The following is a 13,933-nucleotide window of genomic DNA, read 5'->3' as shown; positions in this document are numbered from 1 at the left end:
TTTAATTTCTTCATTCTGTGCATATTCATTCCCAAATAACAAATACAATTTGTCAGTGTAACAGAGAGCAACTCTAAGCATTCAGACACTTCTGTAAATTCTTGTTACCTTTACACCACCATACACATACATAAAAAAGGAAGAAATTCAATAACTAGGAAAAGATGCATCAAATAGAGCTAAATAAAATGGTGGCACAAAAAGCTGACAAGATTTTTCACATAATTTTGGTTTTTTACAGCTTCTACAAAGGTTTTGCAGTCCATTTGAAATTCAAAGGAATTTCTTAATTAGCTAGAATTTGCATATATCCAGTTGCTATTTTATAGCTTCCCTGGCAAAACAAAACCTTCAGCACTTTTTGCTAGGACTTCTTTATTTTTAAAAAAATATGCCTGTATTTCAAGAAATGCAAATATCTTCTCCAAGGTCTGAAAACACTCAATAAGGAAAATCTGAACTTTCCAAAGTCACTTAACTATTTCTGTTCTAAGTGTCTGCTTTATGTGATGTTAGCAGTGTCATCCTTGCTAGCTTAAAACCACATTTGCATTACAACGTGACAACACTATAAAGCTTTGGCTCTTTTTTGGGTTTTGAATGTTTTCTAAATTTATTATCTTTCTAAGATAAAAAGAAGCTAAATGTGACAGAAGAACCTGCAGAAGATTACGATGGAGAGGGAGGGAGTAGTGAATTTTTGGTATCCTGCAAGAGTATTGTAAGGTCAGGTGGTGCATTGCTACCTAAAGTACTTTTGCATTTTACAAGAAGACTGGAAAGTTTTAAAGTATCAGCAGTTGACTGGGATTGTCAAATAGGTAGCTAATCTTCAGCACCAAACAGGATGAGTGTTGAAGTTTCATACAATGCTTATTGCTAGAAATGGAGAAACTGTAGTTTTCCAGAATGCATCTTGAGATGATACAAACTTTTGAGAAAGAAAATATTTGGGGTTAAGGGCAAGTAACCACATGGCTTTTTAAATCTACAGGCTGAAATTTTTCTAAATTATTTCTAGTTTAATGAATTCTAATTTTTGGGAGTATGAATTCCTTAACTCTGCATTGATCTGGTGTTCACAAAGTGGACTGGCAGACTTTTTCTAAAAAATTGGCCTGTCTGCATCATTTGAGATTAGGTTTTCAGAACCGAGTACCTTGGATCACAAATGTTGTAGAAAATACAAGCCAGAATAAGGAGATTCATTGCTGCTGTTTTATTTTCAAAGTCCCCCTGTAATTACAGATGTCTTAATTCAGTAACAGTTAATATAGCATCAAAACTGTAGATAGGAATCCTGATTTCTGTTTATTTAGGAAAATAAAAAATATTCTGTTGTTTGGCATGCAACTACCAAAACCTGTTTGCCTGTTCATGTGTGTGTTCGGTGTGTGTTTCAGTGCTAAAACCGTGAGCATGCTCTCTGCCCCACCAGGCAGTGGCAGGGTGTAGTTTGCACCCATACTGTTCAACTTGGTACCCCTGCTGCCCCCCAAAACCAGATCCATCCACACTGCCTGTGGACCTGCTGGCTGTACCAGTACAAACTCATTGATGGTTATTCACATGAAGACTGAGGTATTGAGGAGAAATACCTGGGAAAATTTAGGTCCCAATTTTTCTCTGTTTTTTTTCACCTGGCAGGTGGACAAACACCCTTCATTGGGCAGTTTTTCTTAAATGTGATATGTTGCACATGTGAGACATTTTAACCTTGACTTAGTATCTCTTGTCCAGCAGCATCCTCCGCTATTTCATCTTTAGTGAGATGGTTTGAACTCTTGTTTTTTTCTCTTTTGTCAATAGACTTACCTTGAATTGTCTTCTATTTCTGTTTGGTCACTAATTTTTCAAGAGTCATTGATTTCTAAGGGGGACCAAAGGTTTCATTTAGTAAACTTACCTGAAAATTGCTAGGGGGGTTTAAGAAATGAATGTTTTCAGTCCCTGATGACATATTGTATTTTCCCTCTCCTATAATTTCAGGAAAACTTTTTAGAGTATGTATCTGACAGTAATGCCATTTTCAAAAGCAGAACCTGTGGTTATTTTCTGTTCTGCTTGACCTGATTTAGTGGGTGTCCTCATGGCTCCTGGAAGAGTATCTAAATTTAGCTGGAGGAAGAAGCAGTATGTGGTCAGCTCCCACCCAGGGGAGATTTTGTGCAGAATATGAGAGACCTAGGTTCTGTTTCAAGTGATCTCCAGTGGCTTTCCAAGAGTGTGCTTTAATCCACAGTTTCAGGTACACTGATGAGAGTGTGCTCTCAGTACCATCCACCAGAGCTATTCCACTTTGAAGGATTGTTTAAGTATCATCTGTTGCATGGGGTTGGGGCATTTTACTAGGAAAGAAAAGACCTGAGTTTGTGTTCTAATGAATAAAAAATATTAATTATATATGACTGTATTCAAACACTTACTGGAGCAAGTGCTGAAAGTCAAGCCTTCTCTCACATAAAATTAGGTTGACTATCAATTTATGGGCTTTCTATAATGAAATGAAAACTGAACCACTAAAAACCTTAGGACGTGGCTCCTACCTTGGGCATGGTTCCTCCCTTGAGACCACAAGTGAGGCACCTAATGCCCCAGAGAAATGGGAGGGTCTGAGTCCTATCCTTGTGCTTGGTACTGGACGGGTGTTGATGCTCTACTTGGCTTTCTGGGGTTTGCACATCCCATTCTTAGGGTTGCCTGCATAGAAAACCTGAAGAAAATTAACTTGAATTAACTTCTTAAAAAATGAACTATCTAAAGTGCTATTAGTTAAGCCTTTGCTGACCTAGTTAGAATTAGAGTAACTGGCAAATTGTTTTGTGTAAATTGATTTCAGAGGTAGATTTAAATTGAACCAATATACGGCTACTTTAACTTGAAAACAGTGTCAAACTGAGAATTAAATAAAGTTTAACTAATTTTGAAGTCATACCTTCAGCTAGTTAATTGTCCTGTAGATAAGCTGTCAGGTGTCCATACTGTCCTTTTGCATTATGTACTGGGCAGAGGTGCTTAAACTGTGTGTAACAACTTAAATGATGCAGTATCTAAATCCAGAATACCTCCCCCTTTGAAGCTGTCACTTCAGAATATGAAAAGGAAGACCTTATTTAGGGGTTGCCAGCCTTCCCCCTGCCCTCTCCATAAAAACCCCAGCCCCCACACCCAGCTTCGTAAAGCTAGCGCTAAAATACTTCCATCTGAGCTATAAAGAGGAATTTATAGCTCCTGACAGTGGGTTGAGATAATAGTGAGTTAACAACTTAACTGCTGCTGTTTGGCTGAAAACAATTTTCTGCGACATTGGATTTAGAGGACAGCAGCACATCTGGAAAAACAAACAGGAAAGAAAAGTGACAGCAGTGGGGTGAGGGCGGGGGAAGCTGATGCACAGCCTGCATGGTTTTGGAGCACAGTGATGTGCATGTTTCCAGAAAAGTTTCCAATTAGCTGTCCCTAAATCTGAAGCAGCAGTGCTTCAGGCTGTCAGAAAAAACTCCGTAAGACAAGGTCTTAAAAGAGATGGATCTTCTTTAGAGAGGCACATCTTCTTCACTTTTCACTTTCAATTACCTGCAAAAAGACTTGTTCATTCATATTAATGACCCATATATATATGTTTACTTTTTTTTTCCCCAACAGCCCATCCTGCCACTATTTCAGGCAACAGGTAGTAGCTTTGTTTAACTGCAAAGACCCATTTAGTCAAATATTCATGTTGACTGATGCGGCAGGCTAGTGGCTACCAGGTTTTCCTTTCCTCAAGGATGAGATCTTTCTTCGTGTCTTTATAAAACTACATTTAATCTAGAATTATGGAGCACTTTTTTCTGCTACACTTAGTGTAAAGGACCCTCAAGCAATTCTGAATTCTAATGGTGCAATCAGAATTTTAGAAAAAAGAAACAAAACCTTAGACCACACTCTTTACTCTCAGCTCTCTCCTTCCACAACCTGTCATAATTTTTAAATGCACCATTTTTTCATCAGAAAGGTACATTTCCACATATTGTTGCTGGCTCTGGCTTAGTTACATTCTCAGCAACACTATTTATATACTGATGTTTTTCAAAGAGCTACATGGCCTACATAGCTAATGAAAAAGGTGGTACAACCACAGAAAAGGAATTAGTATTATTTGTGGAATACTGAAAGAGAAAATGGAACAGTGGATCACATTAATTCCAGCAAATACTATTATGTTAAACTCATTTATATGCAAGTCAAACTTATTGAGCATATCATCCTGGAGAGTAACTAACATTTATCTTCTTGGTAGAATCAGAGCAAACAAAAGCTAGTTAGGAAGTCGGTCAGAGGTTGGTGTTCACGGTTTGCAGGAACAGGCCATTAGCACAGCTGCCTCTGATAAAACCCATGGATATGGCAGAGGAGGGGCAGTTTTACCTTTATGTTTTATTTAATTGGAACAATCATTAATTGCATGCATTCCCATCTGTACAGAGGGTCTTATGGTCACTGTCTTTTCATCTGGATCTGCCATAAACCAGTCAATGCTATTCCAAAATCTGTTTCCAGTACCATATACCCTAAACTTACAGAATTCTTCCCATTTTTCTACCTATGTCTTTTTCTGATAATTGAGGATGTAATTACAATACCTGTAACAATAAATTAATGTGTAATTGTGTTCCTCTGATACCCATTCCAATTTCCAGTTGAACAATACAGAGACTTAATCTATTTTGCCCCACTCTACATATTCTCATACATGAAAATAATGATTATACATAATTCTTTTGGCTTCTTAATGTACCCCACTGAGGTGAGAACAGGCAGGAATATTTTTAAAGCACTGGACAGCGAGATTGTATCCCAGCTCTGCTATGACTTAGAGGGTGTATAATCTGACCTCTCTGTAACTTTATTTTCTTGTTCATGAAATGGAGAACAATCAATTTCTTTTACACGGAGGCAGCAAAGTTAGTTATCTCTTTTTCTTTCTTTCTCTTTCGTTCTTTCTTTCTTTCTTTTTCCCTTAACAATTCTATTTAATTTTATAAATAATACCCACTGACATCGCTACACTAAGATTCTGGAAATCAGCCAAGGTAATGAAATGCAATGTATACATGACCTGTATCTTTAAAGAATAAAAATAATTTTCATGTATTAGCCTGTGCAATACTGTTCAAGCTCTCATCTACTGCTTATGTTCAACAAGAACAGCTGCTAATTTCGTTGTCATGACAACCACATCTCCACTTCCATATTTTCTTCCTCAAGCCCAATTTGTTTATAAAACTCTAAATTGTTTCATGTTCTTACATTAACCTCAAACAGAAATAAAAATCTCAGGCCAGCAAAAAACACAAAAAGCAAAAGAGTGGCTGACAACTTATATTAGAAAAGATTTTGAATTTTTACTCCACTATTTAATTAGTAGTGAAAAGATTTTTCTGTAATTTTCATAAGTAACTCATACTCTAATTATTGTGTAGGGCAACTTATCACTTCAAATGGTCATCAATAACTTAATTTAAAGCAAGAAAAAACAGCCCAGGTTTCTTTTGTACTAGTATGCAATCTATTATGTAAGGGTTGTGCACAATGGTTCAGAAGTGTGGTTCATCAAGTACAGTATCCCATCTCTAGTGTGGATTAAAACCAGATGCTTCAAGGGACAACTGAACAAAACATGGAATTTCTGTTCTTTAGGAAAAAATAAATCTAATGTGCATTGCTTTCTGAAAACTGGATTTGAAAAGGATACCTTGTAAAATTAATTGCTGAACAGAAAATCCAGAAACATTTGATTTGAAAAACAATATATATATTTTTCATCAAATCAAAATATTTACCCCATTTAATGTAACTGAACACAAGTCCTTCATTGCCCACTCCCATTCAATACTAAATTTAATTCCTGTATGATAGTATATTACTTAGTGAAGGAGCAGTTCAAAGTTGATGCTCCGTTTTCCCCCCTTTAAAAACAAGCAAACTAACTAGCAAACAAACCCTCTTCAGCCCTCTAACCCACTGCGGAAATCACAGCTTGGAGGTGTGAACAGTTAATTCTTTTCATCAGGACTAGTAATATTTTTCAGATGTGAATGATTTTGAGAGGACAGCTTTTTCCTCTCATTCTTTTCTGAACTAAAGAGTCCTAACAGTTTACTCCATCTTCATGTTGAAACCTTTCCGTACCTGAAACTATTACATTTTTTTCATGTCCTTCAGTAATCTGCGTAGAATAAGAAAATTTGACGTGGTGTTCAGGGAATGGCATACCACTTGTACGTATACAATGGCACTGTGATATCTGCAGTTGTGGTTTCCAGACCTTTCTGTAGAAAAGGTTAACATCCTCCTTGCCTTTTTGATTGCCGCTGTACACTGAGCACATGTTTTCATTCAGCAATGTCATCTTTTGCTAGACTGATCAGGATTCATTCAGGATACATCACTTCCATGAGAGTTTAAATGGCCCCGCTATCACCTTGCAGTTGTCAACACTTAACTTCATCTATCAGGTTGGTTAAGAATTAGCTACCTCTGTACATCTCTGAGATATGTAATATAAACACGTAGAGGAAACATATGAAGCGTTGCTTTGCTATCCTATTTGTGTCAAACATTCACCATGTGTTATTTCTAAAACCCTCTAACCTCTGATGCACTCCCTCTTTCCATTGAAAAACTTCATTTGATAGCTTCAGAGCACTTTGTAAAGATTTTGTCAATGTTCAACTGCATTTTATGAAATGAGACAAAGTAATGTTCCAGAGAAAGACAGAAAGATCCCCAAACTGGAAATATTCCAAATATGAAAACATAAGGACATCTAAATCACGTCTGCTTAAATTTAATTGAGAAACTGCTTGAAGACTACTGGTATCTAACATAATTAAAATGCTGAAATGTGAACCTCTCTGGAAACAAAGTGAAACTATTTTGAGTTTGAGCCAAAATAGAATTTGTGAAGGAGGAAATTATAACAAGAAAACTGGAAAAAAAATCAGGGATCATAAAAGATTTTCCTTAAAATTGGCATCTAGCAAGCAAAAAATATTATCATTCACACAGATGTATTATTTCCCAGATGTCCTTTAACGACCGTCTTGTTTCCTTCATACAGCTTTAATGATAGAGAAGCACCAATGCCATATTGCTTTTTGCCTATAATGTCAAGCCTGTAAGTGTTGTATTTTTCTACCTCTTGTTTTTTCGATTGATTTATCTTCTGCCAAGTCAAGGTCCCCTAAAGGCAACCCAAAAGGCTATTTTAAAAATAAATATTTCATTAGGTACTCAGACTATTATATAGCTGAGTGTGATGGAACATAGTCTTATGTTTTGAACAACTTAATTCTACAACTCCTGGTTTTTAATTAATCTGATCTGATCTATCATCACTAAATATCAGGTCATTCTTACATGTGCATAGCGACACCTCCATCTCTGGAATCACTCAGGGCTGGGTATTTCCATGTTAATCTCCCTGGTGGGAATGTGTTTAGAGAAGTCTTTCCTGGATGAGATTCTGGTTCCTTTGAGGTCAACAAACAGTTGGTATTTAATAGGGTCACAAAACCAGCTAACCTATCCCCAACCTTGTGCTGGGGGATGACAGTTTAGGGCTTGTCAGGCTGCAGAGCTGGGCTAGTCCCATTTATGTGAAGTAAATAGAAGACTCAGCGGCTCAGCAGCTCTTGAAGTCACGCATTAGTATTTCAAATCGGACATTTTTCAAAGTTATTTTATCCACAGCATTGCTCCCCGAGACCAGCATAAGGTTTCCCATCAGAGGTCATTTGGTCTGCCCTAGCATTTTGCTGTCATGGGTAGGTTTTCCACCCTGTGGAGCTAGGCATGGAAGAAAAGAGTTTGAGAGATGCCACAATCAGTGGTTAGTAATAGGTGCATTTCAAAAATCTACCCGAGTTTCTCTACCTTACCTAGTTAACAGTCAATAAGCAAATAAAAGAGTAGGACGACTTAAATAGGAAACCACAGAATGGGTAAAACAGAAAAGATTAAGACCAAAATAATTTTGGGAGTGGCATTAAGAAAAAAAAAAAAAGGGTGAAGAGAGAAGGTGCTCTAGGCTCTGACATATGCTTTTAAAACCAGGCTTAGCTATAAGCAGTGATCTTCTCATAACAGCAGAGAAACAAATACAATCTGGAGTTGTGCCTCTGAAATTAAATTTGTCAAACATATAATATTAATGAGAGGAGCCACATATCTCTCGATGACAACCAGTATTTTCCACCTCAGCAACCAAATGAAGAATTTTAGACTTTGCTTTATTAAACAGTGATGAGATTATAGAAAATCTGGTAGTAAAAAACGCCTTTGGGTAAAACGCAGATTGTCCTAGTTTGCATTAATAGAAAGATAGATCAAAACAGATCTGTTAATCTGTTTCTATTACAGAAGTGGAAGTTTTGAAAACCTAAGGGAACCAATTACTTAAGTCAGATAGAGAACTTACGGACTTGATAATTGATAGGGCTTAAAAATTACTGAAAACTGCCCAAGCAAGTCATGTAGAGAAATAGTCCAAATCTGAAGAGACTAATTACAGCTTTGGCAGCACGTAAGAATAACACAGAGTTTGCAATGAATGGAGAATATGGCCACTCATTCTGAAACTTACATTGTGCAGGTGTTATATTAAAAATACAAGCTAAAACTGGAGAGCTGCACAGATCAAAATCAGCAAGTGTACATAACCTATACTCAAGAAATCTTGAAAGAATTAACTGAGCAGATTAGATTAAAAAGGCTACAAAATTGTACTAACTTTCTTTTTAAAGGAAAGATTAATTAATAATGGGACACCATGAACATGGGTTTATCAAGTGATAGTTTTTGACTAACAAGATACATTTAGTCAGCTAACTTATCCAAAGCAGGACTGATGTGGTTTAATTTTTGTGACTCTTAATGGCACACAAAGAGTGGGAGCATACAGTAGACAGCAGCTGGAAGAAACCATCAGCACAGTGGAAGTTCAGATCATCCCCCAGTGTATGCCTTACAGTTACAGTAATAGAAATTAAGTAAAACAGCAGGAGATGAAAGGTTAAGGGTATTTTGATTCACATCAGTATTTTTTGTAAGTTGGTGGCAGGGTTGGAAACAGGGTCATAATTTAAAACCTTCTCATAACTAGTAGCCACGGGGACTGCTCTGCTGCTAAATGACTATGATCCATCAATGTAACAACACTGTGAAAGAAAATGGTTACAGTTTTAGAATACATCATGAGAGGAGAAAGTATCTAACAATTAAGCTAAAAATAACTGTTTTAAGTTTAAGCACCCATGCTCAAAAATACATTTAAATAGAAAAAGTACAGAGAAGGGGATGATATTCAGAAAAGAGACCTTATTTTAAGCAGACTAAAGGAACTAGTTTGCTTAGCCCACAAGATAAACCTTCACAGATGATGCTTTCTCTTTTCAAATACATCAAGGAATTGGCAGTAAGAGAGAAAATTAATCAAACAAACCCAAACAATTTTTTTAACTTAAGAACAAACACAATGAGCTAGGTACAAATAAATACACAATGGAAGTTACATTTGTGATCCATAGGAGAAATGTGATTCTGTAACAGGCTTCCATTTGGACTTGCCTTGTGCAACAGACATTTCACTTGCTCATCTGCAACAGGAAGCAAATGAGACTTTGTCACCTAAGAGCTTCTGTTTTGATTTCTGTGTTAACAAGGGTGGAATTTTTTTTATAGTACCCGAGTTCTTCCAGGAAATCCCAACGCCTAGACCAAGAAATTGTCCCCTTTTCTGGATTCCCTAGCTGTCTCGTCATGCTGTTCCTGTATCACCTACAGTAAACACACACAAGTTGTTTGCCCTATGAGACACAGGGAGACACACTAAGTCTCTGCTGAGAGGCATTACTCTGTGGACACAAAATACACACATTAACAGGAAAAAACAAATTATACTGTGCAATTATACTTCAGTCATAGTCATAAAGCATTCTTACTATCTGGACCCATTATAGTCCATGATCTTTTCTCTGAATCTTGCTTTCTTCATTACCACTTTTCTGCAGCCTTTGCTGGTCCTTTGATCAAAACCACCATGCTTCATTAAGCTTCCTTTTAGCTCTACTGAAAAAGTTGTAGCAACAGACAGTAGTAGTCTCTTTTATTCCCATATCAGGCTCTTCAAACACTAGTCATCAGCATTTTAAAGGCACCCCTAAAAACAAGAAATGTGGCACCCAAAAGCTATTTCATTACAAACAGTATTTTATTGCTCCTATATACACTTCTGCTGATGGCATTTGATGACAAATTAGCATTCTATTTGAACCTGAACTTCTATGAAGCAACCATTCAGTTCATGGACTGACAGATGTTGCAAGCCACATTAAATGCACTGTGCTACAGCAAAAGGGCTTGTTTTAGGGGGGAATAAAGTAAATCAGAAAACCTCAATGAAGGAAAGCAACTCAGAATACTTACACTTAACAGCATTATCGGCAAGACTGAAATAACCATTACTGGGTTACACCAGTGCTTTTCATACCCTGTGTCTTTAGCCAACGAGGTGGTGACAGCGAAAGTGGATGTGAAAATGACTTTCTACTCATGATGTCAATAGGGCCACTAATTTAAACATCTGGCTGCCATATTCAAGTTGGTAGAAGTACCTAACAGCATTCTTCACAGGTGCTCAAATACCTTTAATTACTGAGGCCCCAGTGTTAGGCATGACCTTGTGCTGAGACTACAGCTACAAACTGAAAGCCATCAATTCTTTCCAACACCTACAAATTTGCAGCAGTATCAGTTTTGATAAGCTATAGAATATTAGCAATACTTTTTCTGGTCAGAGTTGTAGTTATTGCTGCTGTACTTGTTTTCCAGACTACCTCATCATCTGAGCCTGAAGCCTGCAAGGCAAGGCACATGCTCCTGCTCAGAGCAACAGTAATGCAGCACACTACAGAGACCTAATAATAGCAGCTCTTCAGAACAGCTGAGTGTGGAAGCAAAGCCAAATAAGACGTTCTCAACTGATCAACCCAAAATACCAAAGACAAAAATTCTGCAGCATGGATTATGGTGACAGTATACCCCTGTGAGGCTTATCAGTTGTATCTATCCCAGGTCATTATTCTCTGAGTAGTCTGAAGAGTGTCTGAGAAGACCACATAGCTTAAAGCTATTCAAACATCTATCCAGCTAAAAATGTTAAGCCCAACTTCAGTTTTGAAATGCAGTTTTTCCAACTGTCTGTTTTTATATGTAAAGACAACTAGTGTTTAATCAAAGGGTATAACTAAGTGCAGTGTCAATACACTGCAACTTGAAGGGCTTCTCAGTATATGCCAGTTGTCAAATGCAACTGAAGAGTTTCACAAAACACGCAGCCCAAGACCTTCAGATTTAAGATTTTATTTAGACACATCCAGCATGGTACACAACTGCAGCTATCCTTTTTCCATTGAAAGATGGTGTCTAGGAGACTTCAACTCTGCAAGAAAAAAAGAATTAACAAATTTAAGAACTCTACATTAGCTCTGAATCTAGAAAAACTAGAAACATATGCTTTAACTAGCATTTTGATGGGCTTTGCTTCATCCACCACATGATTTTGTAGCAGAGGCCTTGACTTACATGAAATCATACAGTTCTAAATACTCAAGTTTAATATAAGCCTGCTGATTTTTTTTCCATGAAATCTTGTTTTCCACTGAGTTTTAACTGGCACATCAGAAAGCGTTTACAGTATCACAGTTTCTCATACTGTTTTGTTCACATCACAAATGCCAGTTATTCTTATAGATGACATGAAGTGTAGCTTTAGGTTTCCTCAAAGAAGACTGTAGACATGGTTTTGGTTATAGCTACTATCCAAATCAAACCAGTAGCACTCTCCTGTCAGTTAGTCCAGCTGTAGACTATCAGGAAGCTTCAGTCAGAGAGGTATGGCCTTTGGGGAGTCAAAGTTCACAACTCAATGAGAGTGCAGCAGCCCTGCAAAGCAAGCTTAAACCTATTCATTATTTGAGTTTAGATGCAACTGCAGACCACAATTCTAAGCACCTGGACTGCTAAAGACTGAAAATTGTAATAATGATTTTAGATGAGACTATGCTCTCTAAATCTCCATTTTGACCACAGATTCCACTATGCTATGAAATCTAACAAAATCAGTTACCCAGTTAGCACAATTACTGTCTGTCCTCTTCATTTCTTAAGAAGCTGGTGTCTGACTATAACAAAAGGGGCGACAAATCCACTTCCAAAGAATCCACACATTAGTACAAGTAATCGCCATTTGTTGTCCACAGAAAATGGAAGGTTCTAGAAGAGAAAAATGAATTTTAGTTCTGCAATCAATACAGTAATTATTTCCTCATTGACTTGAAAATGGTGAGAAGCTTAGAGCAGGTGAAGTCGAACTGACAAAATAAATATTCAGTCTCAAAACCAATTTCCCTTCCTCTCAAGGAAAGAAACACAGTAATTAGAATAATAGCTTGGATGCGACCTCTGGCAGTCATTTTGTCCACTCTTCCCCTCTCCCTCCAATCCAAAGCAGTGACAGTTTGCTGAAGGCCTCATCCAGTCAAGTATAAAAGTCCCACAGCCTCTCTAGGCAACATCTTCCACTATTTAATTACCTTCATTTTGAAGGTTTTCCTCATGTTCATTAGGTATGTAAAATCAGTTTTCAGCTATTTGACTTAGGAGAACATGTTAAGCACAAGGTACATCAGAAAGCGTTTACAGTATCATTGTTGCCCCTCATACTGCGATGCTCATCATCTGTACCACTGAAGCAGAAGGTTGCAGGGAAGGACACTGAAATCATTTGCACCACAATTCGCTTTGCCATGGCCATTGCAGTGATACCACAACACCCCAAAGCCCACCTGAACTGGCAACAGGGCAGTCATTACTATGCTTCTCACAACGGCATCCAGTTCGCTGAGGCCTACCACCCGATTATATGCAAAATCCTCCGAGGGAGCTCATCGAGTGAGGAGCTCACCTTGAGCATGCCCGAGGCAGGACGGGCCTACGCCTCAGCCCGGCGCCTACGGCGAGCCAGGGAAGGCCCACACTGCGGCTCCAACGACACCCTCACGGTCACCCTTCTCTCTAGCAATCTCTCGGTTTCCCCCCGGTCCCTCACCCAAAGGCTGCGGCGGGGTTGGCTCCTCAGCTAGGCCTGCCGCAGGCTGTCCATGGGCCGGGAGGGCGCCACCAGCGCAGTGTCCTTCAGGGACAGGTTTTTCCCCTTCAGGGAGCCGTTACCCTCCCCCGCGGCGAGTCGTGACCCTGCATCAACCCCCGGCGGGGCCCCGCCCGCCCTACGCCATCCCCGAGCCCGGCCGCAGGCTCCTTCCCTCCCCGCGACCTTCAGGCCACGCCGCAGCGGTCCGGTGCCTCCTTCTCCCCACCGTTACCTTTCCAGGGCCCTCCTCATAGTGGCTCCTGCGGATGGCGGAGGTGGTAAACCTGCGGACACTAGCAGCCAGCATGGTACCGACCGGGCAGCCCAGCGACTCTCTCCCCCTCACGACCTTCCCGCAGCACCGCCGACACCTTCTGGGAGCGGGAGGCAGGGCCGGAAGAGGGGGAAAACAGTTGCTGCCCCGGGGCATGATGGGAGTTGTAGTTCTGCGCCAAGCTGCGCTGTCACGTGGTCCCGAGCCGAGGCCTGCGGTTGGGCGCGCTCTCCGCCTCGGAGGCGGGAGCGTCCCGCGGGTCCCCGCCCCCGCCCGCCATTTTGTCGGCTGCCTGGGGTTGCTGCGGCCGTGAGGCGGGAGGAGCGGTTCACTCAGGTGCAGTCGGTGAAATGGCAACGTGCTCTATAGAGGCGGTAGAGAAGAAAAAAGGAAGTGAAAGCATTTACGATACTAAGAGTGAAAAGCAAATAAGTGCTCCTGTGTTACCTCAGGCTAATCTTGCG

The 13,933-nt window shown here is 39.4% G+C and overlaps 1 protein-coding gene and 2 non-coding genes across 3 annotated transcripts; all 3 read right to left on the bottom strand.

Annotated features, from left to right (window-relative positions):
• Nucleotides 1-11,390: 11,390 nt before the first annotated feature.
• Nucleotides 11,391-13,601, bottom strand: COX7C (cytochrome c oxidase subunit 7C). Its single transcript, XM_087761466.1, has 3 exons — nucleotides 13,428-13,601; nucleotides 12,173-12,318; nucleotides 11,391-11,485 (listed from the first exon to the last, which is right to left on the bottom strand). Exons 1-2 carry the CDS (start codon nucleotides 13,500-13,502, stop codon nucleotides 12,202-12,204), a joined length of 192 nt encoding a protein of 63 aa, XP_087617592.1. The 5' UTR covers nucleotides 13,503-13,601; the 3' UTR covers nucleotides 11,391-11,485; nucleotides 12,173-12,201.
• LOC148055305 (small nucleolar RNA Z39) lies at nucleotides 11,720-11,781 on the bottom strand. The gene has a single exon (XR_015705635.1). It is a non-coding gene; the product is annotated as a small nucleolar RNA Z39 (small nucleolar RNA).
• Nucleotides 12,727-12,789, bottom strand: LOC148055304 (small nucleolar RNA Z39). The gene has a single exon (XR_015705636.1). It is a non-coding gene; the product is annotated as a small nucleolar RNA Z39 (small nucleolar RNA).
• Nucleotides 13,602-13,933: the final 332 nt, after the last annotated feature.

This window comes from Nipponia nippon, unplaced genomic scaffold (genome assembly GCF_047370975.1).
Source record: "Nipponia nippon isolate SJK-2023a ecotype South Korea unplaced genomic scaffold, ASM4737097v1 scaffold_24, whole genome shotgun sequence".
In the NCBI taxonomy this organism is placed as follows: Eukaryota; Metazoa; Chordata; class Aves; order Pelecaniformes; family Threskiornithidae; genus Nipponia; species Nipponia nippon.
This window is presented reverse-complemented; position numbering and strand designations above follow the sequence as displayed.

Excerpts from the sequence above, each read along its gene's own strand:
- COX7C (XM_087761466.1), bottom strand. The coding sequence starts at position 13,502 with ATGCTGGCTGCTAGTGTCCGCAGGTTTACCACCTCCGCCATCCGCAGG. Across the intron at positions 12,319-13,427 it reads ATGAGGAGGGCCCTGGAAAG|AACCTTCCATTTTCTGTGGA; the intron begins GTAACGGTGGGG and ends TTTCTCTTCTAG.